This window comes from Pteropus alecto, unplaced genomic scaffold (assembly GCF_000325575.1).
Source record: "Pteropus alecto unplaced genomic scaffold, ASM32557v1 scaffold22, whole genome shotgun sequence".
NCBI lineage: Eukaryota > Metazoa > Chordata > Mammalia > Chiroptera > Pteropodidae > Pteropus > Pteropus alecto.
The window spans coordinates 13,590,049-13,604,522 of NW_006434839.1; the positions used below are offsets into that span (position 1 = coordinate 13,590,049).

At 36.0% G+C, this 14,474-nt stretch overlaps 1 protein-coding gene across 1 annotated transcript in view; it reads right to left on the reverse strand.

Moving 5' to 3' along the window:
• SPAM1 (sperm adhesion molecule 1) overlaps positions 1 to 10,052 on the reverse strand; it is a 16,639-nt gene extending 6,587 nt beyond the window's left edge. The window contains exons 1-3 of the mRNA XM_006910668.1: positions 9,099 to 10,052; positions 8,538 to 8,627; positions 4,275 to 4,665 (exon numbers count right to left, since the gene is read on the reverse strand). Coding sequence (XP_006910730.1) covers positions 4,275 to 4,665; positions 8,538 to 8,627; positions 9,099 to 10,052 — 1,435 coding nt within the window. The remainder of the gene's footprint in view (positions 1 to 4,274; positions 4,666 to 8,537; positions 8,628 to 9,098) is intronic.
• Between the last annotated feature and the right edge of the window lie 4,422 nt (positions 10,053 to 14,474).

Consider the following 14,474-nt stretch of genomic DNA (forward strand, 5'->3'; position numbering starts at 1 on the left):
CCCTATATCCCTACCAAGGATTAGGCTTCTCATGAACAACTACTGGAATTGTATTTAAAATTCACTTCTTATAAAAGAGTTGTTTGCCAAAACTTTATGAGGCTCTATAGCTACATGAAAACAAATGAGATACCGTGGATAGATGAATTCGTAGCTTCAAGTGACTGATGTACTTTAAAAATAAAATGGTGATAATCAAAGTTGAATGCTACATAAGAAATATGAAGGCAGAAGAAATAAAATGTTCTTTTTAAACTTGGTCTTTGGATTCCTGTTTCATGGTACCATCTGTTGATATCTGTAAAGGTATATCTTAATTTTCAGAAATGACAACAGTCATCTCAAAATAGAATTTGGGTATAAATGAGAAACAAAACAAGGTTTACTCTTAAAAAGAAAAAGCCTTGGCAAGGAAAAAAAGAATACCCTTAACACACTATGAAAAAAACGGTCAACTTGATTATTTAAGGACCAAGTTCTTAAAATGAGATGCCCCTTACACCTATAGATGAATAATAATTACAGAATTTGGTAATGCACAGTATTGACAAAGAAACTGTCTTTCTCATTCACTATTGGCGAGATCCTTAATTGGAACATACTTTTCAGAAGATAATTTTGCAGTGTTTATCTTTTGAATTAAAATATATATACCCTTTGCATTAGCAATTCTATTTCATCCTGGCAAAAGTGTGCCAAGATATATATGTATACAAGTGCTAACCCTAACATTATTGCTAGAGGAGGAAAAAACTCCAGAAAATGAAATGTCCATTAATAAAAACTTCCTTTAAAAAACTGTCAAACAGAAAAAGTTGAAAATCACATGATATCACTTATATGTGGGATATAAGCCTAAAAGCAACAAATGAACAGGACAAACAAACAGAGACTCATGGACATGGACTATAGACTAGTGGTTACCAGAGGGTGGGGAGAGGGGTAAGGTAGACTTGGTAAAGGGGCTTCAAATATGTGGTGACAGAAAGAAATCTAACTATGAGAGGTGAACACACAGTGTAAATATATGTATGCCTTACTGTTAAAGTGTACAACTGAAACTTATTGGATTTCATTAACCAATGTCACCATAAAAAATAAATTAACTATTTTTTTAAAAACTGTCATATAGTGGTATAGAGGAGTATGACGTGGTCACTACACAATATATTGATACGGACAGAAGTCTCAAATATATTGTCATGTGGGAAGGGCATGTTATAGACACTTATGGACACCATATCCTATTTGTGTTAAATATACTGTTGAATTAAATAAGAAAGCCGTTAGACTGACGTGGCTCTATTGCTGTGGCAACCTGTATAAGCAAACCAAAATCTAAGCCTCGAAGTTACAAAATCCAAATGCCAAGGACAACCAATCACAAATGAGCAAGAAGGCTTTAAGCTACAGCTAGTCAAATAATTTTCTTTCCTTCCACACTCCCTCTGCCTAAGCTCGGCTGCTGTTGGCAGAGCGCTTCTAATCACTTCTGGCTTGGCGCTACCCAGTTTTATTCAATTTTTGTTCAAATAAACTCTTAAAGTTTTTAATGTGCCTTATCTTTTGACAACACACACACATAGAGATATTTGCTTTCATACTCCTAGGACATTTCTGGAATTATATACAAGAAACCATAGCTAAGGGTTATCACTAGAAGAGAGAAGAAAGAAGAAGACTTAGTTTTCCACTGTATAACTGTATTATTTTACCATGAGTAGCAAGGACTTCATAAGAATAAAGTTTAGACACAAAGGGATATAGTCTGTAACAGATAGCACATTATCTTCACAGCAAATTTAATGCCTCAGAAATTTTAGTTTTAAGATCTTAGTGACTCTACCTGTACCAGAACTTGAGAGTGCATAGCAGAATGTGGTTTGGGCATATTCCAAACAGCACCACCACTCTGTGGCTTCATAGTTTGGGTTCTAAAAGGAAGTATGAGGCAAGGGGGAAAGGAGGAGTGGGCTGACTTGTGCCAGGTCAGCCTCGTGATAAGAAAAAGTTCTGAGATGTTCTAAATTAAAACTATAGTGGCCAGAGGGAGAAAGAGTCAGTTAGCCTGTTGGCAGCTGCGGACCAGCTCTGAGAAAAGGCTGCTCACATTTCTGTATATCTGGTTGGAATTTAGGATTAATTTCCAACCCCAGGACCCTCCACTTCCTATTTGCACATGAACTTTCCAATCTGTCACCCACAACCAATTTATAGGAGTAGACACTTCTTTCTTGTAGCTAGTATCCCAGAATAGGCCCTGCTTCACCTTTTCCCATCCCCTTTGTTTACGGCTAATGTAAATTCTTTCAGAATGGTTTACACCTTTCTCCCCCTCTACCTGATTTATAAAAAATGCTTGCAAAACTCCAGGACAAACAGATATGCTGTCTCTTCCACCTAGCCATGCTGCTGGTGGTTTAGACTCCATGCAGACTCCTTTTTATTTTTATTTTTATTTTTTTTTTTGCCAGCAATGGCCTAATAAGCCCTTTCTTTTACAAAAGACTCAGTTAATGTTTTTCAGTTTAACACAAGGTAGGGCATTCAAGTATAACTACTCTTGGCTTTTGCAGGGAGTTAAAGGCTAATTGTGTCTGCGTCAGATGTTCTTCTCAATTCTGTGCAAATTAGAAGCCTCAGTGGAATCAGAGAAAGCAACAAATTCAGTTCTTTTCCCTTATTTCTTGTCTCCTTGTTTTTTCTCTCCCACCCACTCCCCAGCCCTCCTTCCTTCCCTCTCTCTTTGCAAACAGAGGAGAAAAGAGAAACATCCAGGTTCTCAATTTTATTGATGGATTTTATCAATGGGTTTTTATATTCAAATTCTTAACCACTCCACGTCAAATTTCAGTGTCAACAACATGTCAGTATCTTGTGCAGAATGATTGTGTTGATACAATCCTGGCAGTTTTGCAAGTGAAACAGATAAAGTTAGTCCTTTCTCCCACAGACTCTTATTGAGTTATTGCTAAGGCCAAATGCTTTCCATGTATACTATTTAATCCTCTTAAGGACCCTAAAAGGAATATATTATTGCCATTCTATTAGACTAGAAGCTGAGCCAGGTTAACTAACTCAGGCTCCAATAGCTAGTTGTGGGGAGGAACAAATTTTCCTCTACCCTCAAGGCTCTTCTGGCTGGTCAAATAATCAAATAAACATGAGATAGATTAACAAGAGAAAATAACCAAATTTAATACATACATATATATGAGAACCCCACATATATGAGAGAGTCAGAGACCCCACATGCAGGAGAGGTTCAGAGATGGAAAGGGAACGTAGGTATATAAGACATCCCGAACTAAGGTTGAGGTAAGATGCCTTGGAAGGATTAAGGCCCCTGATTCAAGTTTTTCTAAGTAGTCAAGGGAGGAGCAAAAGTATCTCTTGAGCCTGAAGCTAAAATTGCCTTTAGCTCAAAATATTCACATACCACAGAAACATATCTTGGGATGGCTCTTCTGAACCCCATTAGTAAATTTTGGAAGCTGGAATTTGCCCTTATAACTGTCCAACTCCAAAATCTACGCCCTTTCCAATTCACTTTGCTGCTTCCATTTGTTCTCCTGACAGCCATTAATGCATTCTGAGTAAACTAGTCCATATAAAATATTCTTTACAGACCATTATCATATTGTCTCTTTTCACGCCTTACATATGAGAACATGGCTTTGACAGTAGAATAATAATTGGAGTGGAGCATGAAGGACAGAGCTAAGGATTAGGGCAGCATTGGTCCAAGAGGAACCAGATTGTAAAAGAGCTCATGACAACTCACACACTTAAAATTCTTTAGTGGCTCCCCATTGGTTTTTGTTTGTTCAACACTTACTGGGCACCTACTAAGTCCTGGATACTATTCATCACACTGCAGATATAGCAGCAAGTCAATCACACCAAATACCTGTCCTCGTGGTGTTTACGTTATAGGGAGGTGATGGGGAGTAAAAAATCATGTTGCTATATGTGTGCATGGAAAAAAATAGGGCAGCAATCAAGAGATTTGAGAGTGTCTTTATTTTAAAGCCATCATTTGGCCATCATCTACTGTATACCACTCTAAAACCATACTCAATGTTCCAGTCTTCTGAAGTTCTTGTCTTGTGTCTCAGCATTACCTAATTACTAAACTTCAAAGCCACAGAAACGCCTTTTTGATGAAACCCTTGAAATTCTTCTCTGATACCATCAAAGTCTTGTTTGTATGCCAGAGCATTCGTTTTCAAAAAAAATTAAAAATAATAAAAAAAAGAGAACTAAACTTGTACTTGAATGGAATATTTCATTTTCTGACTTTAAAGTGGCATTAATACAAACACCTTCAAAAGCACATACATTAATAGTATGAGTGCCTTTTAAATTAACTTCCTTCGCACAGCTGGTGTTGACATAACATCTGCAATGAAATTTTTCAGAAAATTCCTTCAAGTCTTCAAGTGTGGGTTTCCCTTTTATTTTGAATTTTCCATTTTGCTCAGTTTCAATAGCCAAACTCATTGCGTTAAGGTGAAGATAGTCAAGCGAATTCCAATTTTTCCTTACACACAATCCTTGCTCTTGGCAAAACACTTGGCTACACATTTTGGCTGCTAGGGTGATATTGATTATGTAAGGATTAAGTGTAGTCTTTACGTAATTTTGTAGTTTGTTGCAGGACTCCTGTAAAATAATAAGGTCAGTATATCAAGATTCAAGTTAGCTCATATGTGAGTGAATTTCACCATGACAGAGAATTTCTAAGGAAACACACACGCACAAAAAACAGACCCAGAAAGAAGTAGGTAATATTTTATCTTTTTTACCTTAACAAGCAAGATTATTCTGTTTTTTTGTAACATTTATAAGTTTCACATGCCACCGAATAATTAATTGACCAATCGAAGCCTAACATACCTTACTTAGCCTTGGTCTTTCTCAATACTCATAAACTAATGGGGGCAGAGAGCAGAATGGTACAGCAGTTAGAGCATGGGCTCTGGGGGTCCATCTGCCCTGATTGGAGTCCCAGCTCTATTAACAACTAGCTATGCAAACTTGAGAATCTCTCAAGTTTTTGAAGTCTTGGTTTCTTATCTGGGTGACCATGGGTGAATTAATTGACCTGGCTGTGCTTCAGCTTCATTATCTGTAAAATAAGGGTAATTATAGCACCTACCTCATATGATTGTTGTGAAGATAAAGAGATACGAGGAATATAAAAATGTTTAGCACAGGGCCCAGCCTATCATTAGTTATAAATTATAAATAAACGTAATAAGTATCACATTCATCAGACGAGTTTAAACATTACAAAGAGTAGTTTCTAAATTGTTAGCTCAAACAACTAAACAAGTTCAACTGAGTGTTCTTTTTATTAAATGTTATGTATAGTTTAGGTACAGGTAAATTATAATAGTTCTTTTACAAATATGCTTATTCGGCAAAGTATGACCTCTAGAAGCTGGAAATGTCCTTTAGCCACAGCCAGCCAAAAAATAGAGATCTCAAGGCAACAAGGAGGAAATGAATTTTGCCTACAACCTAAATGAGCAAGTGAGGACCCTCCCCTAGAGAAAAAGGCAACCAGTGTTGGATTTATGATCTACAGAACTGTAAGATAATAAATTTCTGTTGTTTACCACTAAGCTTGTTGTAATTTTTACGGCAGCCATAGAAAATCTCCTCTTAATCTTCCAATAGCATTGCATGGTGTTTAGAATAAAGTTCAACTTCTCTCGACTTGTTTACAGCCTGATGTATTACAACTCTTCCTTTCTTGTGAATGGCCCTTCCTCACCCACTCTGCCTTAGACATACTAGGTGTTTCACGAGGATGACAGATTCATGTCACAGTACACTTACTGTTTCCTCCACTTGAAATACTCTTTCTTCTAATTTCTAATATGGTTCATCTTATCATTCAGATAGCAACTTTAATCAGACATTGCTTTTCTCAGATACCTTTCCTGTCTACTTTCTCATATCTCTCTATTTTAATTCTCCGCATAGTACTTATCACATTAAATTTTTTTCTTGCATGTGTATCGTTTCTATCCCTTATTTAACATAAGCTCCATGAGTGCAGGAATTTTTCAATATACTTCAACACTGTATCCCAGGTGCCAAGAATATATGAGAATTTATACCAAGTTCAGATGACATTTCAGTTGTCTATAGAGACAAGAGCTAGACAAAAAGAGGAGTTAAAGGATGAGAATGGTTTGAAAATCTGTAGCCTACACAAAATGTAGTCTTTGGAAAGATTTAAAACTAGATTTCTAAAAGATAAGGCCTGGTTTACGGCATTTGTTAATGCCCATGGTGTAAATCCTCTTACTGTGGCAAACTTTAACCTACCAACCTGACATCATTGAATGCAAAATTGAGACTCAAGTACCCCATCATCACACTGTATAGTGTGGAATAGCGTGGAATAGCATACCACTACATAATCTTCCACTAATGCAGATACAAGATGGAAAGAACTCCAATAAATTAAGTAAATCACATATGCTTTGAGTATTTATTCCTTTGTTTTTAACACAATTTATTTTATTCTAAGTTTTTATAATTTAATTTTTAATAATGGCTGTGTTGAAAAACCAGTATACAAAATTTCTGAATATTTAATAAGCAGGTCTCATGAGCTGGAACCAATAAGAGCTGGCTCTGACATAGCACTGAAGCTATTAAAATAGAATAGAAAGAAATGGTTGCCTTGCATTTGTTTGATAACAATCATTTTAAGTCAACTCCAGTCATTGCAAGTAAATTTACAATTACCAGTTTCTCAGGTTGTCAATGAATTCATGACTGTTGATGACAAATAACAGAAAAAAGGGGGAAGTAATGATAGAACTAGCATTCTGAATGATGATAAATTAGGAAAGGTAGTATAAATATACATAACAGAGTCCACAGGGAACAATTCCAAGGCAGTGTCATTAAACAGAAAATAGTCATGTTAAAGTCGAAGGATTGTCTCTGTATGAATAACTGAAAACAATCTGCAAGCCATGATAGAAGAATGAGAGTCTAAGATTAAAGTGCATGTAAAAAAAGAAAAGTATGACAATTAAATAGTGTGTTATATCATCCTATTAATTGGGGAATGCTGGATTCATTTTTCATCAAAGTAGGATGGAGTTCTCAGTTCTTAAAAAAAAAAAAAAGGAAGTAGTGCGAGAAAATAAATGATTCCATCATAACCCATCATAAGACCCTTGAGAAAGAAGTTTATAGATCTGGAAAAACGACTAATGAAAATTAGGAATCTACTTAGGTGAATTATAATTTTAAATTACGATTTGGAATTTTAATTATAATTTCCTGACATATGAAAGATTTTGCTAAAGAGACATATAAACTTTTCTCTGAACTTATATTTTGTTATTTTTCTTTATTGATGATCAAACCAGAGACAATAGAACTCTACCAAATAGGTAGAAGGGCTCAGATTACTGTGAAAAAAATTCACGAAGGTGACTGCTATTAAGTATTTTTTATAAAGGAAGTAAAAATATGGCTGGTCTACCTGAAGGACAAGAGATCAAAAGTTCTCATCTGGTTTTAGCGTACAGTCTCTTCTCTATGGGTCCCTAGGATAAGACCCCTGGGCCATGAGCATTCTTTGTGGCACCTACATCACTGGTATTTCCACAAATGTCAGAGAACAAGTTCAGTTTTAATTCAGCAGTGTCCATGTGACAGTTTTACTGCTGCACTGAGTCAAGAGGATTGAAGACGTAGAAGACAAAGACCTGACGTGGAGAATTAAAGAAGGAAGAAAAAGAAGAGAGCAAACGATTAGGTCAGGATAGTTAAAGGCTTTTGAACTAAAGAAAATAGGAGAAAAATGAATAAAATTCATACTCTACAGACAAAAACAAACATTTTTTTTCCTCATAAAATGAATTTTACTTAAAATAGACACTACTAAATATAACCTGTGGGAAATAAAGAAGGACTCCTTTTCCTCTCCTGCAGAGAAGCTTTGAACAATTTAGTAATATTTTCAGAAAGTAACTCCTAATCACCCCTCCCACTCACTCCCCCATCCCGTTCTTCCCTGCCCAGCCCTCACCAAAGCACTCCTGTTGAAGTCTTTGCCATCTCAGAGGCGACTCTTTCAAGCCAAAAGCCTTGGAGTCATTTTAACCACTTCTCTTACCCATCCTACTCACCCACTCCCTCAGCCATTCCTCTCGCTATCTGACATATCTGTATATGTTGTGTTTCCACTTATAAGAATGTAGGTCCACGATGAAAGGATCTTGCTTTGTTCACTGCTATATTTCCAACAAGTCAAATAGCCTAGAGAATTTTAATTAATCTCCCTGAATTTTTGTTTCCTCACCAGAAAACAAGTACAATATTTTCTGCCTGAGGATATAACCACATAAATGAAAGATAGTTTGATTCAGCTAGTATTAACTGAGCACCTATTACTGTTTGCTAAGCATTGTACTTCGTTTATTATTTAATATCACAACAATCCTCAAAAACATTAAAAGTAGAAATGGTTTCATCTATGTCCTCTCAATGCAACTTACCAAATTTTGACTTAAATTGAGGCTTCCCCACATTATAATTCCAGAGACACCTAGAGCAACAGTTTCACCAAGTGTATTCACAAGATCATCCTGGCAAATGTGACAGAAAGAGTTAACAGATAGGAATATAATTAAAGTGTTATACATAGTACGGTAACACCAAAGCTAAGAATGCTAACCCAACAATAATTTAAATATTTCTCCACTATATCTTTCACACTGCCACTGCCTTATTATAACAAAAATACAGGTATTTCTATTATTATTTTAATTACTGCTATTGGCAGGAGAGTAGGCCCATGAAAGAAAAAAAAAAGAAAGAAACTGAGTTAATACATCGTCTGTACTATCTAATTTTCTATGGTTGCTACGATATAATATGATTACATTAAAATAAAATATATTCCTATTTTACCTTCAGATAATGATGCTGAATTACCTATGTGCATATTTCTAGAGAATATTAAAAGCTAAATTTCACTCCCTTCGAAATAATATTGACCTCCACAAAACACAATTTGTGAGCACTATTTCATAGCCTTCATACCTTGATATACTTACCTGACCAAGGTATTGCGAAGATTTGTCAGTAAAAACTGGACGAGTATATATAAAAACCGGAAGTGGACTTTTAGCATTGGATGCTTTGGAAACCCGAATGGCTTCCTGAACACGGTTACGGACAAAGAGTGGACTTAATGGAGAAGACCTTAGGTAGGAATTCAAATAAATGGATGGGAAGAGCGCAGTGCTTTGACTCCACAACCAGCCGAGCTCATCATTTCTTTTCTTTTCTATGAAAAAGCAACTCCCGTTGTAATTAGGTTTAGTATAATGATGATTGTAACAGTCAGGAAAAAGATAATAACCCCATAAGCGTTTTGGCCGAAGTGATTTTCCCAATTTTAAGGTCTCTAACATCATAGTTTTTCCTGCTGTTTCAAAATTTTGTTTGGCTAAATTGGTGGCTTCTGCGACAGAAAGTTGTGAATTTTGTTGCTGAACCAACTGAATAGATTTATTCCTGTAAATATCTTTAGGTTTCCAGTTTCTTGCCCAGAGAGGCCTCCATTCTTCCCAATCTATGACAGCCAAGCCCACGTCGTCCTTTGGTATGTAATAAGGAATGTCATTCTTAGCCTTGTTCAAATGTTCTTGTAAGTTAACCACCTGGGGGAGTCCTCCATTCACATCAGTGCCATTCTTCTCTATATAAGGATATAAGCCAAGTCTATCAACATAAAATAATGTAATGGGTTGTCCTATGGTATCTTTTTGGGGGGTTCCTATCAAAGAGAAGAGGCTCAGATCTACCTGGACTTTAAACTTCGTAGCACAAGATTCAGTTGGGGCATTCCAAATCCAGAGGAAAGAATAATTTGAGAGAAAAGGGGGTGCTATGAAATCTGACGTCAAGCAACCTGGAATCAGAAGGAAGGTCAACACAAGCTGGGATGCTCCATTGAACCTAACAAAGCTCCTAAAGAAGATATGATTGAACCTTAGCACTTTCATTGCAAAGGGTAATGACTATGAAAATCACTTCTTTCTTCTTACGCTCTTTGGTTTATCCAATATTTGATGCAATCTTGGATAATATTGAAGAAAGAATAGTGGAATGAAGACAGTTTGATGGATAAAGAGATATAACGACCATGTTACTTTTAAATATTATTCTTTCTGCTTCATGTTTCAGGAAAGTTTTGCATGTTACTTCACTTTTAACTGAAAAAGAAAGAAAGAATTTATTGTTATACTACATTTCTGTATCAGAGATTGTAAGCTTTACCAAGTTATCAACTTTAAGTGCAGGAAGTTTCATTCGATTTTTAAAGATGGAGGACTCCTGTGTTTGAATTAATAAAATTATTTCCTCCTATGTATGATACAAATCTTATAATAGCCGACATTTGTCTCCTTTTTCCGAATTATTATTACTGAGCCTGCAGAGAGATGTGTGCAGCTATTTTTCTTTTTGCCTTCCCAGTTGCGCAGAATGCTGTACCCAAGCAATGCGTTAGCAAAAGCCTGTTAAATGAAAATAAATTCCAAGTTAAACTTCTCATTCTTGTTTGTCATTCTTGAAAAGCCATTTTATAGTGGTCTGCCAAAAAGAGAATTGTGAGATTTTCTCTTTTTTCCTTTTTGAAGTGGGGAAGCAGGCAGAAGAAAAGGCAAAATTATCTTCTACTAGGGGTGACAAGTCAGAAGTTTGCTTAAAACTGTTGAATCAACCATAGTCTCCTACTGAGGGACATATTTAAGTGCTATTTGAAACAGTACTTCATCATATCTCAAAGTTATGAACTCTCGTGTTTAAAGTTAATAAAACATTTTATGACATTATATCTTTCACTAAAAGGATTGATTCTGGCCTAGCTTAATAAAAGTAATATACAGATTTTGGTCTTTTATAATCTGTACAAGTGAGATGGTGTTGTCATCTTGATTGTCACAATGTGAAGTGTTATGGCACATTTTGTGGTACAATAAAATGGTCTGAGCCAAGAATAAGAAATTAAGCAATGTAGTATTTGGTATTTACAAAAACTACCTACAAGAAAACATATTTAAAAGTTCTGTGATTTTAGGAGAAAACTAGATCCTGTTGTTATAATTAGATTAGTACTATACTGCTATGTGAAGTTACAATGAGAATTGTACCATATTTCCCAGGAATGTGTGTTTCCTTACCGCAGTGCATTATCCATTCATTCCCATTGCCGAAAAAGTAATTACTCTTACTTTTTAAAGTAATTACTCTTACTAAGAACATCATAGACAGAATAAAATCAAATCTTAAGAACTATTATAGTTTCATGCTTTGAAGGTAATGGATTTCCCCCAAAATGTTTAGACCATGTAAAGGATCTAAAATTTTTTCATAGTTTAAGCCCTTATACATTTCCTTACTCAGGACCTAGAAAATCTTCCCCTGTAGTAATATTGGGGGCGGGGTGGTGGTGATGGAAACGAATTCCTTTCAACTACCAACTACCAGTACCAATGCCCGAAAGGAAGGGAGTGAGGGAAGTAAATGGAATAAAGAAAAAGCTAGATGTCTCTGTATCTCAGGGAAGGAGTAGATTAAGCTTATTGAAATAGTTAACATTCACATTTAATTTCCACATGATCATTTTACATAAGAAAAACATGGGGCAGAATGAGCCTATTGGGAAGATCTCCAACCACAGAAATCTTTAAAAAAGAATGAACATATCTATTCTTAAAAATGGTAAATTTAAATTTTAAAATTTAAAAAGTTATAAGGCTGTGATATTTAAAGGTAGATAATCATTCTAGTGGGTTGAACAGTGTCCTCCCTAAAATTCATTTCCACTTGAAACCTCAGAACATGACCTTACTTGGAAATAGAGTCTTTGCATACATAAATAGTTAAGGATATTGAGATGAAATTATCCTGAATTTAGGGTTGGGCCTAAATCTGATGGCCAGTATCCATATGAGAGGAGAAAAGAACACAGAGACACTGAGATACAGGGAAGAAGGCTGTGTAGCTGTGGAGGCAGAGATCGGAGTGAAGCAGCCACCAGCCAAGCATGCCAAGGATTGCCAGGAGCCACCAGGAGCTGGGAATTGGCGAGGAAAGATTCTTTTCTGGAATCTTGAAGAGAACGTGGCCCTGTTGATGCCTCGATTTAGAATTTCTAGACCTCAGAACTGTGAGAGGATACATTTCTATTGTTTTAAGCCACCAAGTTTATGGCAACTTGTTACAACAGCCCTAGGAAGCTCATTATAATCACCACTGGTAAAAGAAAGAGTCATAGTTTCTAGAAGTCTTTTTTCTCAAACCTGTTTTAAATTCAAGAGAAAGACAGGTATATTTACATGTATCATAATGTAACTCTTTTACCCAAACAGACCTAAAAACATCAAACCGGTGTCAGAGTCAGAACCAGAACCCATATCCTCTAGGCTCATTACATGGAATAAAGCCTTTCTGAAGATTTCAGAGTTTAAGAAGAAAAGGCAAATTCTCCACCCCATGGGTCACCTGATGCTTGTCAACATAACTTCCTCAAATATCACTGTCACACAAAACAAGAGAGTTGATATCTCTGTGAGCCAAGGCCATGAACAGAGTCAAAAAAGCACATGAGGCCAAAAAGGCTCACTTGAACTTAAAATTGAATACAGGTTTGAGTTCCAGAGGTAAGGGCTCTAGACAAATTTAATTTCTCTAGGCAAACAGACAGACAAGAGATTGATGAGTAAGTGTTAATATATATATGAGAGGAAAGAAAGGAAAACAGAGGAAGCAGAGAGAAACGTTCTCAGATTTGAAGTGCGAAAGCAAGATTCAGAAATCACAGGTCATACATTTGTGGCTGAAGTCAAAGAATTAAATGAATTTCATTTAGACTGTTAGCACAACCTTAGGAATGCTCAACGTTCACTTCAGAGACCCAGTTAGAGGAACTAGCATAAACCTAGAGATTCACAAGTAACAAAGAGTATATTTGGACTAGTTGTGATCTTAATTGCCCTAAGCACCTCACAATCCATTTGGGGTCTTATTGCCTAAAGATAATTAAGTCAGCCAATTATTCACCCAACATTCACTGAACCCTATTGTATGTCAGGTACTATGGCAAGCACTGATAATTAAAAAAAAAAAAAAAGGAAGATAGCACACACTTGTTAATAGATATAAGAAATGCAGAAATTAATGGCCAGATATGAAGAGCACATGAATAGTGCTTTAGGACATGCCTCAGCAAAATAAATCAAAGACACCTGGGTAGATGAGATATGGCTCCAAATAGAGAATAAAGCTAAAGTTGGAAGAAAAAAAAAACAAATAGGAGTGAGGGCTGGGAATGGAGGCAAGGATTAGACAGAGAGGCATAGTATTGGCAGTGATGTATTCAATAATCCAGTATGGGAGAAGCTGGAGCTGCTGAAAAGGAAAAATAATATGGAGATGACAAATGCCATACCAAAGAATTCTGACTGCAGCCCTTTGGCAGGTAACAAAATCTTGTCCTAAAAGAATACCTGCCAGTTTGCTGCAGTTATTTGGAATGATGCCACATCTTCCAATTTTTAATGTATCAGTTTTCTAAATGTGGAAATATCAATTTTAAATATGTTTTCTAAATGTGGAAACATCAATTTAACTGTTGGCAGTGTTCAAACATTGCGGGGTGCTGGAGGGGGCAATGTCAGGAAACAGAGCTGAGGACTATCAAGCAGGAGTCCCTGGCCCAAAAGAGCATTTTGTTAGGGTAGTGACATGATCAGATGTGTTTCAGAATGAACATTATAACTACTCTAGACAAGAGACAATTAGAGAAGGATGAAGTAAAAGTAGTTTAAATAAGTAGGAGAGTAGGAGAGTGACGAGGTTAGGAAGAGGACAAGATTTGACAGCCATTGGTCACAAAATGCATGTGAAGAGTCAGGAACAGAGTAATTTATAACTCCTTGTTTCTGGTTTGAACAGCGAGATGGAACCAGACTGAATCAAAAATATGATCTCTCTACTAGCAAACCGAATTCAGCAACATATTAAAAAGATTATACACCACGATCAAGTGGGCTTTATCCCAGAGGCACAGGGATGGTTCAACGTATGCAAAAAATTAATGCGATATACCACATAAACAGATTAAAAAATAAGAATCATATGATCATATCAATAGATACAGAAAAAGCCTTTGACAAGATATAGCACCCATTTATGATCAAAACACTTAACGACATCGTTATGGAAGGAAAATACCTTAATATCATAAAAGCCATATATGACAAGCCCTCAGCCAATATTTCCCAGAGGCAGGGATGGTTCAACGTATGCAAAAAATTAATGCGATATACCACATAAACAGATTAAAAAATAAGAATCATATGATCATATCAATAGATACAGAAAAAGCCTTTGACAAGATATAGCACCCATTTATGATCTCA